Source organism: Aotus nancymaae, unplaced genomic scaffold (genome assembly GCF_030222135.1).
Source record: "Aotus nancymaae isolate 86718 unplaced genomic scaffold, 86718_ANA_hifiasm-v0.15.2.pri h1tg000011l, whole genome shotgun sequence".
Classification (NCBI taxonomy): Eukaryota; Metazoa; Chordata; class Mammalia; order Primates; family Aotidae; genus Aotus; species Aotus nancymaae.
In genome coordinates this window covers 48110993-48125395 of record NW_026988422.1, presented here as the reverse complement: position 1 = coordinate 48125395, position 14403 = coordinate 48110993, and the positions used below count along the sequence as shown (strand labels likewise).

Here is a 14403-nt window from a genome sequence, read left to right as displayed (position 1 = left end):
TTCACCATGTTGCCCAGGCTGGTCTCAAACTCTTGTGCTCAAGCAATTCTCCAGCCTTGGCTTCCCAAAGTGCTGGGATTACAGGTGTGAGCCACAGTGTCCAGCCCCTTATTTTATTTTCACCCAAATCTGTTTTCCTTTGGTTACCTTGTAGTTCACTCTTTACTTTTTAGATGATTTTGTGTTTTCTTGCCTGAGTTCGTCTCACATCTAGATATCTTTTTTTCCTTTCTTTTTTTTTTTTAGAGATGGGGTTTCACCATGTTGGCTGGGTTGGTCTCAAACTCCTGACCTCAGGCAAGCCGCCCACCTTGGCCTCCCAAAGTGCTGGGATTATAGCCGTAACCCACTGCACCCAGCCTTCCATCTAGATATCTTGGACATCTCTTTGTTTATTTCTATTCTGAATTATTACATTTCTGATTCAAAATAAAGTCCCCCCCCCACCATTTTTGCAAATCCTTTTAAAATTTGTATTTAATTTTTTTCAGGGTGTTGTGTCAAATATGTGTTCTGTGTTTCATGGCTTTTTTTTTTTTTTTGAGATGGATTTTTGCTGTTATTGCCCAGGCTGGAGTGCAGTGGTGCAATCTCTGCTCACTGCACCAACCACCTTCTGGATTCAAGCAATTCTCCTGCCTCAGCCTCCTGAGTAGCTGGGACTACAGGCACCTGCCACTGTGCCCGGCTAATTTTTGTATTTTTTAGTACAGACGGGATTTCACCATGTTGGCCAGGATGGTCTCGATCTCTTGACCTCGTGATCCGCCTGCCTCGGCCTCCCAAGGTGCTGGACTTGCAGGCGTGAGCCACCGCGCCCAGCTTCTCTTTTCTTCTTAAAGTAATTTTATATGAATATAATTTGCCATTTATCTGTATTCACTTTGAAATTCCTTGAATTCTCTGGTCTTCAGACGTTTCTACTTTAGAGTAGCTGGAGGCAGGACTTACTCACTAGGTTCCTTAACTCAATACCACCGGCTTCTGTTGGCACAGTGAGTGCAGTTTCTAAAGTTTACTAGATCAAGCCTTTTATTTTGTGAATGGGGGTTTATGTGATGTCTGATTCTGTAATACTCTTATTTGTATAAACTTCTTGATTTCCACTGTTTGCTTTTTTCTTTTCCTTTATTACCAAGCTTCCAAGGAACACCTCACCCAACTACCACCCTCTCCCCTTAGAAACCTTGCCCTCTGCAACTGCCATTTTTGGTCTTATGTGCTTCCAAGCCCCTTGCTTTTCCTTCCCCACTTGTCAGTGGTCTGATCCACCAGATCTCAGATTTGTTCTTGGTATTTCACTATTTATGAACTGTCTTGTTTCTGGGGGTAATGTCTGCGTTCTACACCAGTGAAAATTAGCTGCACCTTCTTCTGTAGCTGCCTCTGCTGGTTTATGTTTTTTTTTTTTTTAAAGATGGGGTTTCACCATGTCAGGCTGGTCTTGAACTCCCTACCTCAGGTGATCTGCCCGCCTTGGCCTCCAAAGTGCTTGGATTACAGGTGTAAGCCACCACTCCTGGCCGACTCTGCTGGTTTAGAATATTTATTTCCCCACTTGAAGTTTGTGCTATTCTCTAGGTTTGCTTTAGGCATAATTTACAGGTAGTTTTTATATAATCTCCTTGTTGATCACTATGGTTTTTGGAGGATGGGTAGAGAAATGTGTATTTAGGGGACTGGTATTACCATTCAGCAAATCAGAAGTCCAAAAAGTAATTACCTTATGGATGAAAAATAACAAAATAAGCAGCAATAAAATTAAGTTTACAAAAGTGTAGAGTGTTACATTTCTTTTAGAATTTGTCTAGCAGGCTTTCCAGTTTTTGTCAGAAAGTCCCTCTTTAAAAAAAAAAGTGTAAAAACAAGAAAAAAATTTAAATGCAAAGGAAATTTTAAATAGAGTTATTGTAATAGAAGACATCAGTTCCTAGCTTAAACATACTGTTTGAAGGTAGAATATATTACATTTAATAATGTTTAATAAGACTAAATTTCTAATACCAATTCTTTGTATGTAATAAGTGGGTGACCCACATTAATAACATATCTTGATTTCTGTGATGGTTATTTGTAGCTCAGCAACTTTCAAGAAACTATTATGATGTTGGCATTTGACATAAAAACAGCAGACAAGGAAAGCATCAATCAGCTAAAGCTTATTATACAAGTTTATGAAATATCTAACAAATAAAAGATTGCTTCTGATTGTGAGACTGGAAAGGTTAATTAATAAAGCCATTCTGCCTCTTCATTGCTGCCAAGAACTCAGCAGATATGGATATTTCCTCCAGCATCTTGGATATAGCTAAATTATGAATAAAATGCAGTGGAAATTTTTCACATAAATCTGTTCTTTCCTATGTTTGGCATTTAACTTTTAAAAATAATCTTATTCTATACATTACTTATGGTTTAGTCTGGATTGTTTCTTGTAATAATTACCTAATTACATTTTTATTAACTGTATTTTTTTAAAATTTAGAATTCAAACATACTCCAAGATTTTTTTTTTTTAATAGAGATGGGGTTTCACCACCACATTGGCCAGGATGATCTTCATCTCCTGACCTCGTGACCCACCCACCTCAGCCTCCCAAAGTGCTGGGATTACAGGTGTGAGCCACCGTGCCCGGATGTTTTTTTTTTTTTTAACTGTATTTTAAGCAATATATGGATCAGAAACTTGTGTTCTTACTTAGAATATTTATATCCATAGTTAACAGTCGTTTCTAGAATTTTTTCGATATTCTATCCCCCTTAGCAATCCAGGTAAAGTTATTTTCTAAAATTTGAATCTAACTTACCTATTTGATTAACTGAGAGTATTAAAATCAGATATGAAATGTTGAGGAGTGGGAAGGTCATTGAGAATTCTTGTAAATGTGCAATAGTCTGTAGTATGTTTTTTTATTTTCCTAGTATTTAATAGTGTCTGCCAGTGTTTTGCCAATGGTAGGCTGATCTCTAAGTTAATGAGCTACTTTTCAAATAGATAAGCTTCCTAGTTTATTTAATTAAAAATAGGGGCTGGGTGTGATGTCTCACACCTGTACTTCCAGCACTTTGGGAAGCCGAGGCAGGCAGATCACTTGAGGTCAGGAGTTCGAGACCAGCCTGGCCAACATGGTGAAACCCCCATCTCTACCAAAAATACAAAAATTAGCCAGGCATGGTGGCAAGTGCCTGTAATCTCAGCTACTTGAGAGGCTGAGGAAGGAGAATTGATTGAACCTGGGAAGTGGAGGTTGCAGTGAGCTGAGATTGTGCCACTGCATTCCAGCCTGGGTGACAGAATGAGACTGTCTAAAAATAAAAATAAAAAACTGGCTGGGCACATTGGCTCACACCTATAATCTCAGCACTTTGGGAGGCCGAGGTGGGCAGATCACTTGAGCTCAGAAGTTCAAGACCAGCCTGACCCACATGGTGAAACCTGGTCTCTACTAAAAATACAAAAATTCGCCAGGCATGATGGTGGGAGCCTGTAATCTCAGCTACTTGCGAGGCTGAGGCAGAGCTTGCAGTGAGTTGAAATCGCACCACTGCATTCCAGCCTGGGTGACAGAGGGAGACTTCATCTCAAAAAATAATAAGTAAAAATTTAAAATAAAAATAAAAATGTAAACTGCTCACCTTCTGAGGTAGTTTTAGATGTACCCAATATGTCCTCTGTGAGAACAAGTCAGAATCTGGACTGGCCTGTGGGACTCAATGCCTGTTTTAGAGAGCTCTTCAGCATGGGAGGGGTGAGATTTCATTGGACCTTACAGAAGTAACATTTTGGAACAGAATAATTATCTTGAATATTCATTCAAGGGATAAATGAGAATCATTTTCCAAATGGCCACAGCCATGATTCCCAAACTGTGTGCCAAGGCACACTGTTGCACTGTAGGGATCTCAGCATGCCATGGAATATTTTGATTTTAAAGGGAAACATAATATTTCACATCTGTCAGGAAGGTACATTAATACTAGCTTTGACATTAGCTCACCTTTCATTCTTTTTGATGACATATCTTTGTGACAGAAACTGCCCAGGGATTCTCAGGATTTATAAATTTGTTGCCATGTGAACCTCAGCAGTTAGTGGTATCACTACCAAAGAAGCTGTCCTGCAAACTTGGAGAAGGAGCCTCTTTCCCCAGACTCCAGGATCCCTGACTGCAATGTTACCCTTCTTCTTAATATCACCAGCTGAACAAAAGAAGAAAGATGAAGGACACTGTGCCCAGAGCCTCCTCTTGCAGCCCCAGCCTGCTGAAGCTGTAAAAACCACCTTTTTATTCAGAATTTCCCCAGAGCCACGGCCCAAGGATCATCTGCCTGCTGCAGCCTCAGCACACAGGAGCCTGGCCATGAACCAAGTAGACCCTCTCCTCCTAGGACACTCTTCTCTCAGGAAATGTAGGCACTACCAGCTCCTACAGCCAAACTCTCCACGAAAGCCAAGGTGTTAAGGTGGGCCAGCTTCTGAAAGAGCCACTTTCTGAACATATCAAAGAAAAATCTCTTGTAAAAACAAAGAGGGCTTAGTGTAAATGCTCCATTATGAATTGTGTTAGTAGAAACTGATTGTTCAACCATAGGACAGTACAAAACATTAGCTGTTAACTCAGAAAACGGGAGATCCTTCAAGCACCTGGAACCCTCTTTTCTAGAAAAGCTTTTAATTATGTGGCCAAATCACTGCCACACTCTTCTTTAATGATAAGTATTGGATTTAGATTTAAGGCTTTAGATAAAAAATTATCAACCTTCAAGATGCAATGAAATGATCTAATTAAGGAAATATTTTCCTAGTCCTATCCAGAGATTCCAGTTCAGTTTGTGGCATGGGGCTGAAGTATGGATATTTTTTCAATGCTCCTTAAGTATATAAATTGATAAAATTACTTTGGAAAACTCGCAGTGTGTGAGATTTCTGTTGCTGCTATAACAAATTATCACCAATTTTGTGGCTAAAACAATAAAAATTTATTATCTTACAGTTGTAGAGGTCCCAATAGGCTAAAATTAAAGTGTCAACAGAGTGTGTTCCTTCTGGAAAGGGGAAAATCCATTTCTTTGCCTTTTCCAACTTGTAGAGATTGCCCACATTCTTGGCTCATTGCCTCCTTCCTCCATCTTTAAAACCAGTAGGAATTGATCAGGCTCGCGTAGTCTTTCTCACAGCTACTATTATCTGGTTGTCTGGTTCTACTATTTCTCTGATTCTCCTTCTCTGGCCTCCCTCTTCCCCATTGTTAAGGGCCCTTGTGATTAACTTGGGCCCACCTGGACAATCCAGAATGTTCTCCCTATGTTAAGACCACCTCTTAGCAACCTCTGTAAACTTAATTCCCTTTTGCTATGTAACCTAATATGCTCATAGGTTCCAGGGATTAGGACAAGGACATTTTGGGGGAGCCATTATTCTGCCTGCTGTAGTTAGCATCTACTAAAATTGAATACATGCATGCCTTATGAAGGTGCGGTTCCACTTCTACATATATAACAGAAATATATATACAAGACATTTACAAGATTACTCACGGTGACATTGTTCATAATTGCCCCAAACTGAAAACTACCCAGATAAACAACGGTAGCATAAGTATGGCAATCAGATTCATTAGTTAAGCAGTGGATCTCCTTTGGGGTTGGACGGGGAGAGATCAACTGGAGTGCTGAATTTTCTCAGGGGCCAAACTAGAAAGTAACTCTAGGACCAGGACTGGGAGATGGCAAATGGGGGAGAGCATGGAGTTCCACTAAGCAAATGGTAATACACTAATATAGTGGGGAAAGCAATGGGCTCGTAAGGAGAACTTGGTTCTTGTTGAACGTCTGTCACTAACCAGTCTTTTTTTGAAACTGAGTTTCACTCTGTCGCCCAGGCTGGAGTGCAGTGGCACAATCTCGGCTCACTGCAACCTCCTCCACGGGTTCAAGCGATTCTCCTGCCTCAGCCTCCCGAGTAGCTGGGATTACAGGCATGCGCCACCACACCTAGCTAATTTTACATTTTTAGTAGAGAAGAAGTTTCTCCATGTTGGTCAGGCTGATCTCGAACTCCTGACCTCAGATGATCCACCTGCCTTGGCCTCCGAAAGTACTAACCAGTCTTGCAACCCTTGATCGAGTCTTGTTGTCTCACTAAACTCGAATTTTCTTTTCTTTTCTTTTTTGAGACAGACTTTCGCTTCTTCGCCCAAGCTGGAGTGCAATGGCACGATCTCGGCTCACTGCAACGTCCGCCTCCCGAGTTCAAGCAATTCTCCTGCCTCAGCCTCCCAAGTAGCTGGGATTGCAGGCACCCGCAACCATGCCCAGCTAAAACTCGAATTTTCTTTATCTCCATACGAGAGAGAAATCATGGCCTGGATTTCTGAATCATGGGGTTTCAGGCAGCCACAAACAAGTAGGCTGGCAGAAACGTTTTTTGGTCAAATAAAGGAGTCTGCCGCCCCAGAACAGGAACCAAAGGGCACAGCCGCAGGAATATTATGCCTAGGGCCCCATTCCTCAGCTGCAAGGTATCTGTCTTCAGGTGAGGCAGGCTCAAATCAGCCTCCTGGTTCCCAGCCTGTCCCGCTGGGCCCCTCCCCTACATGTGTCCGCTTCCATAAAGAGGGACCATTAGGACCTACACATCTTACTTCAAGCCCTCTCCTGTGGTCCAACATTCCCTAGGGGCAGGAGCAACCGTTTACAGGGAGACCACTTTTCTGTGCGGGATTCCCGCTCATGAATCCCCTTCTATTGAATCCCACTTTTCTATGCAGCCAAACTGGAAGTGCGCGTTCCACTGCATCCCTGTGCTTAAAACAGTTCAACAGCCCGCGTTACCGAGCCTGCGCCCTTCTAAATAGGTCGGCGCGTGAGAAGTCCTTCAGGGAAAAGGAAGTGAGGGCGGGGACGGAGGGCGCGGACTTCAACGTAGGGAGTTGCTGCCGCTGCACTGCCGGCAAGAGAGGACGAAGAAAACGTGGAGGAAGTCGGTGATGACTGGCTGTAGGAGATGATTGGCGGGCGAAAGGAGCCGTTTTGGCAGGCGGCTAGAAACCTGGCTGAAGAGGAGCTGAAACTGACGCCGGAACCCGCCCAATTACAGCCAATCAGGAAGCGGAGCGGTCTCGCGGAGGTGGGGCGCCGGGGCCGTCTCGCGGGTGGTGGGGACTGAGAGGTCTCGCGGGAACGAGGATTGTTTCGCGGGCTTGGGTGTCCAGTCTCCCGAATTGCCCCCGGCTCTGGGGACGCGGTGCAGGGGTCTGAGGCGCCTTGCTTCCGGGAGTTTTGGATGGGTGCCCGCCCGGGAGCGTGGCGGGCGCTAGACTCCACAGGAGATGTGGAACTGGGGAGCTTGGCGCGCCTTCTGACTTTGTCACGCAACCGCACCACCAGACTGGGGTCGGGCCCCCTCCGCGTTCTGCTCTGGAGTGCCTGGCTCTGGGCCCAGCACCGCGCCTTTAGAATCTCCTCGGCTGAATCTGACGCTCAGCCGTGGGTTAAGCGCAGCCCGTTGTTTTAGGCCCCGCGGAGCTGAAAGGGGTGTCAGAACTGGAGCGCGCGTGGCGCTCTCGGCGTCGTGGTCACCCCGGGGTTGCCAGGGCTCAGGGAGGGTCGTAGTTTAGATTTTGTCACCCCCACGTCCCCGTCCCCCGGCAGGTATGGGGTTGGAGAACCCACGCGGTCTTCATAAGCTAGATAGATGCCAGTTGACCATCGAGAGGGGACGCTCTCTCCCCGTAGGCGTCCACGCTAAGGAAGGAATAAGATGGGCGATGGTAGTTGGGATGCTGGAGACAGGACTGGCCCCTTGAGTTACTGAGTCGAATGAATGTGCTTGCTCTGCTCGAGGAACCGCGCTCAGGTTGCAGTCATCCCATTATGGTTTTGAAGATACGTGGTTCAGGTCGCTTAGGACTTGACCGGATACCGAGTTTCTTTTACAAGCCGTTCCTGATGGTGGCCTGTTCCAGCTAATGGCAGAGTTCATCTAAAACATTTTTTTAAAAAAAAATTGGAGGTCGGGCGTGGTGGCTCACGCCTGTAATCCCAGCACTTAGGGAGGCCGAGGTGGGTGGATCACGAGGTCAGGAGATCGTGACCATCCTGGCCAACATAGTGAAACGCGTCTTAAAAAATTGGGAGCTTTTAGTATTTTTTTCTTATTCCTAAATTATGAGGATATTTTATAGTAGGCCCATATATGGAATTAGATGATAATCTTTTTTGTTTTAACAGTTTTACAAAGTATAATGTATAACATTCGCCCATTTAAATTGTTTGATTCAGTGATTTCGAGCAGATTTACAGAGTTGTGTAATCATCAGCATCATAGAATTAAGGAATCCGGTGATTTTTTTTTTTGCTGATAATTACTTTTACCACTCTCAAAGTTTGCACAAGTAGATATTTTAGAGGTACAGTGTAACGTAAGAGCTTCTGCAAATGTCCACTTAAGTTGTGTTATGATGCCTGAGCAAGTGAAATTAAGAAGGGAATTGAAGCAAATATTCTTGGAAAGTTGTAGGGAGTGAAACTTTTGTGTCCTGTAATACCAGATAGATATTGACCATTTCAACTGGTTTTTATGCTGAGGCAATGCATAAACCCCATTTTACAGATGATGAAATCGACTTTGAAGGATAAGTTGCCTACAGCTGTGTATCTGTGCCTGGGCTAGGCCCCAAACCCAGATGCTTTCTCTCTCAATTTGTTACCCTTGCCACCTCAGCAGCTTGGTTTTCAACTATAGTACTGATGTGTGTGACCAGTACAAGCCATTTACTGAGCAAATAATTATTGAGTGCCACTGTGTGCCAAGAACACTGCTATAGGTGCTAGAGATATTAGTGAATCAGATAATGTAGTGAACTGTTCCTGCCCTCAGCTCATCTTCTGGTGGGGAGGACAATGATCTAGTAAAGAAGTACATACTTTAGTTTTAGAGATTGATCTATTAAAAAAAAATAGGTAAGTTAAAAGGGCAAGGAATGGTAGTGGGAGGCAGAATCTAATGAGAAAAATCTGAATGAAGAGAAGTTAGGGTGTAAGAAAGCAAGGGTTTGATTTCAGTAAGCACAAAGATAGAGTTGTGATTTGCTGAGTTGAAACAAAGTGATACTGGAAGGATCAGGTTTTGGGGGTACAATCATAAGTTCAGCTTTGAATGTTTTTAAATGCCTTGCCTCTTAAACATCCAAGTGGAGATACGGCATTTGAATTCATGAGATTGGATGAGATCCCACCAAAGGAATAGGTTTAGGTGGAGATGACCAAGGACTGATGCCTAGGACACTGCAGTGTTTAGAATTCAAGGAGAGGTGCTGGATGTGGTGGCTCATACCTATAATCCCAGCACTTTGGGAGGTTGAGGTGGGTGTATCACCTGAGGTCAAGAGTTCAAGACCAGTCTGGCCAACATGGCAAAACCCCATCTCTACTAAAAATACAAAATTAGCCGGGTGTGATGTCGCATACCTGTAATCCCAGCTACTTGGGAGGCTGAGGCAGGAGAATCACTTGAACCTGGGAAGCAGAGGTTGCAGTGAGCTGAGATTGTGCCACTGCACTCCAGTCTGGGCCACAAGAGTGAAACTCCGTCTCAAAAAAAAAAAAAAATGAGGAAACAGGAGGGAAGATTGAAAAGGAGAGTCCAGTGTGTTATGAGGAAAACCCTAAGAGCATGCTGCCTTAAAAGACAGGTGAAAAATGTGTTCTGTGAAAGAAGGGCTATTTAACAGTTAAATGTTACAGACTGTGCAAATAAAATGAAGAAGGAGAATGGTCTATTTGTAGGATAAAAATACATAAAATCTTTCGATAGAAATATTTATACATAAAGTCAGTAAAGCAACTTTACTCCTTTTGGACTGGGCGTGGTGGCTCATGCCTGTAATCCCAGCACTTTGGAAGGCTGAGGTGGGTGGATCACAAGGTCAGGAGTTCGAGACCAGCCTGACCAACATAGTGAAACCCCGTCTCTACTAAAGATACAAAAATTAGCCAGGTGTAGTGGTGTGTGCCCATAATCCCAGCTACTCAGCAGGCTGAGGCAGGAGAATCGTTTGAACCTGGGAGGTAGAGGTTGTAGTGAGCTGAGATGCCACTGCACTCCAGCCTGGGCGACAGAGTACTCCATCTTAACAACAACAAAAAACTTTATTCCTTTTTGCATAAGTATAAATTTTTACAACCATTTTGAAGGGCAGTTTGATATCCACAACTTAAAATTGTGCTTCCATTGATAAATAATTTCACCTGTGGAAATTTATCTTAGCAAAATATTAATATGTGCACACAAATATATATGTGTAAAAGTGTTTATCACAGCATGTACACATATGTACGTATAAAAGTGTTGGCTGGGCCGGGCGCAGTGGCTCATGCCTATAATCCCAGCACTTTGGGAGGCCGAGGCGGGTGGATCACGAGGTCAAGAGATCGAGACCATCCTGGTCAACATGGTGAAACCCCATCTCTACTAAAAAAAAATACAAAAATTAGCTGGGCATGGTGGTGCGTGCCTGTAGTCCCAGCTACTCGGGAGGCTGAGGCAGGAGAATTGTTTGAACCCAGGAGGTGGAGGTTGCGGTGAGCTGAGATCACGCCATTGCACTCCAGCCTGGGTAACAAGGGCGAAACTCCGTCTCAAAAAAAAAAAAAAAAAAAAGTGTTGGCTTGGAAAAGAAAAAAAAAAAAAAAAGGCTGGTCGCGGTGGCTCACGCCTGTAATCCTAGCACTTTGGGAGGCCAAGGTGGGTGGATCACCTGAGGTCAGGAGTTCGAGACCAGCCTGGCCATCAGGGTGAAAGCCCATCTTGAAAAAAAAAAAAGTGTTGGCCGGGCATAGTGGCTCACACCTGTAATCCCAGCAATTTGGGAGGCTGAGGCGGATGAATCACCTGAGGTTAGGAGTTTGAGACCACCCTGGCCAACATGGCGAAACCCTGTCTATAATAAAAATACCAAAAAGACCAGGCGTGGTGGCTCACGCCTGTAATCCCAGCACTTTGGGAGGTCGAGGTGGGTAGATCATGACGTCAGAAGTTCAAGACTAGCCTGGCCAAGATAGTGAAACCCCATCTCTACTAAAAAATAAAAGTCGGGCACAGTGGCTGGTGCCTGTAATTCCAGCTACATGGGAGGTTGAGGCGGGAGAATTGCTTGAATCCAGGCAGCAGAGGTTGCCGTAAGCCAAGATCACGCCACTGCACTCCAGCCTGGGAGGCAGAGTGAGACTCCGTCTCAAAAAAAAAAAAAAAATTTTAGTTGGGCGTGTTGACAGACTTCTGTAATCTCAGCTACTTGGAAGGCTGAGGCAGGACAATCACTTGAACCTGGGTGGTGGAGGTTGCAGTGAGCCAAGATCACGCCACTGTACTTCCAGCCTGGGCAACAGAGCAAGACTTCATCTCAAAAAAAAAAAAAAAAAAAAAGTGTTTTTGGGAGGTAATTCGGTTTAGATGAGATCATACAGATGGGGTCCCCATGATGGGGGTAGTATCCTTACACAAAGAGGAAGGGAGACCAGAGCTTCTCTGTCATTTGAGGACATGGTGAGAAGGCAGCCATCTGCAAATTAGGAAGAGTCCTCAGCAGGAACTGAATTGGCTGTCACCTTGATCTTGGACTTTCCAGGTTCTACAACCATGAGATATGAATGTCTGTTTTTATTTATTTTATTTTATTTTTTAAGACGGGGTTTCACCATGTTGGTCAGGCTGGTCTTGAATTTCCTGACCTCAGGTGATCCGCCCGCCTTGGCCTCCAAAGTGCTTGGATTACAGGCGTGAGCCACCATGCCTGGCCGAATGTGTGTTTTTAAAGCCACCCAGTCTTTGCCATTAATATTTTGTTATAGCACCCCAAGCTAAGGACAGATAGCTTTGTTAAATGATAAAGTCAGGTTATTTAATAGAATGCGTGGTATAATCCCATTTATCTTAATATATCACAGGAGGCCTTTCTAGTCACTCTAACAAAAGTTACTACCTTGTGTGCCTTCCCTGATCACTGTTAAATTATTCTATTCTTTTTTTTTTTTTTTTTTTTCTTTGAGACAAGAGTCTCGCTCTCTCACCAGGTGCCAGGCTGGAGTGCAGTGATGCGATCTCGGCTCACTGCAACCTCTGCCTCCCAGGTTCAAGCAATTCTCCTGCCTCAGCCTCCCAAGTAGCTGGGACTATAGGTGCACGCCACTACACCCAGCTCTAGTTTTTGTATTTTTTAGTAGAGATGGGGTTTTGCCCTGTTGGCCAGGATGATCTCAATCTCTTGACCTCGTGATCCGCCCGCCTCGGCCTCCCAAAGTGCTGGTATTACATGCGTGAGCTACCGCGACTGGCTCACATGATTCTATTCTATATACAACACTTATAATCTAAAAGTATTAATTTTTATACATGTTTACGTTGCCTCTTTTGTTTATATCCCTAAATATCCCCAGTGCTAGGGATATATTACTTTAGGAAAAACTATTATTTATTAAAAATATTATTTTAGGAAAAAACCCTACACAGTATTCCTGTGGTGGTTTTAAAATAAGACCACAGGCTGGGCGTGGTAGCTCACACCTGTAATCCCAGCATTTTGGGAGGCTGAGGCAGATGGATCACCTGAGGTCAGGAGTTTGAGACCAGTGTGGCCAACATGGTGAAACTCCATCTCTACTAAAAATGCAGAAATTAGCTGGGTGTGGTGGCACACACCTTTAATCCCAGCTACTCAGGAGGCTGAGGCAGGAGAATCACTTGAACCCAGGAGGCGGAGGTTGCAGTGAGCTGAGATCGCACCATTGCACTCTAGTCTGAGCAACAAGAATGAAACTCCATCTCAAAAAAAAACAAAATAAGACTACAATTTCTTTGATACTATTTCCTTCCAAAGGTGGTGGCTAATTCCCCTCTTCTCCTTCCAAAGGTGGTGGCTAATTCCCCTCTTCTTAAATAGGCTGGATTTAGTGACATGCTTCTAATGAGTAGAATATGGCTAATATGGAGGTATATCAATAGGTCCTGACTTCATTTTTCTTCTCTCTCCGATCATTCTGGTTCTGAAGTAGACCAACTGCCAAGTCATGAAGACATATCAAACAGTGCTAGGGAAAGGTACTTGTGGTGAGAAATAGGCCTACTCCCAATAGCCAGGGAAGAACTGAATCCTTCTGGCAACAGGCATGTGAGTGAGCCACCTGAGAAGTGTATTTTTCATCCTCAGTCAGTCAGTGTCTCAAAGAGGCCCTTAGCTGGATCCCTCAACAAAGCCACTTTTGGATTCCTTTTAGATAATACATGTTTGTTTTGTAAGCTACTAAGTTTGTTGGTAGAATGAGAAGACTGAACACACTCCCCTTTAGGACATATCATAAAGAAAAACAGGTATGGCCCAAAGCAGCATACATTTATGTTCTTTTCTTTCTTTTTTTGAGAGGGAGTTTTGCTCTTGTTGCCCAGGCTGTAGTGCAATGGTACGCTCGGTTCACTGCAACCTTCGCCTCCTAGGTTCAAATGATTCTCCTGCCTCAGCCTCCTGAGTAGCTGGGATTATAGGCATGTGCTACCACGCCTGTTTAATTTTGTATTTTTGGTAGAGACAGTTTCTCCATGTTGGTCAGGCTGGTCTGGAACTCCTGACCTCAGGTGATTCGCCTACCTCGGCCTCCCAAAGAGTTGGGATTATAGGCAAGAGCCACCACGCCCAGCCTTAATGTTCTTTTCTAGTAGGAATTACAGAATTCATTGTTGGTACAATTTACTGTTTTAAAAAACAGTTTTTATGTTGGTCAAAATAAAAACTGTATTCCAAGTTATATGTGCTAATTTGATTTTATTTTAAAAATGTACACTGGAACACACAGATTTGACTTTAATATATGTTTATGTATAAAATATGATTTTGAAACAATCTTTTAAATTTAAAATCATAAATAATTTTAAAAATCCTTTCTATTTAGGTAAAGAATCTTCAAAACAAACTTCTCATGTGATATGGTTTGGCTGACTCCCCAACCAAATCTCTGTTTATTTATTTTTATTTTTTTTTTAAGATGGGGTTTCACCCTATTGGTCAGTTCTGGAACTCCTGACCTCAGGTGATCCGCCCACCTTGGCCTCCCAAAGACCTGGAATTACAGGCATGAGCCACCACACCTGGCTCTCCCCAACCAAATCTCATCTTGAATTGAAGCGCCCATAATTCTCACATATTGTGGGAGGGAGCTGGTGGGAGATAATTGAATCATGGGGGACAGCTTCTTTCATACTATTCTTGTTGCAGTGAATAAGTCTCATAGGGTCTGATGGTTTTATTAGGGATTTTCCCTTGTTTGGCTTTCATTCTACCTTGCCTGCTGCCATGTAAGATGTGCCTTTCACCTTCTACCATGATTATGAGGCCTCCCCATCCTGTGAGT

General features: G+C 43.6%; 1 protein-coding gene and 1 non-coding gene across 2 annotated transcripts in view; both read left to right on the top strand.

Moving 5' to 3' along the window:
* LOC105725186 (coiled-coil domain-containing protein 170-like) overlaps positions 1–2349 on the top strand; it is a 119427-nt gene extending 117078 nt beyond the window's left edge. The window contains exon 11 of the mRNA XM_064374929.1: positions 2078–2349. Within this exon, the coding sequence (XP_064230999.1) occupies positions 2078–2194 (117 nt within the window). The 3' untranslated portion in view covers positions 2195–2349. The remainder of the gene's footprint in view (positions 1–2077) is intronic.
* On the top strand, positions 1781–1842 carry LOC135274388 (U7 small nuclear RNA). Its single transcript, XR_010342227.1, has one exon. It is a non-coding gene; the product is annotated as a U7 small nuclear RNA (small nuclear RNA).
* Positions 2350–14403: the final 12054 nt, after the last annotated feature.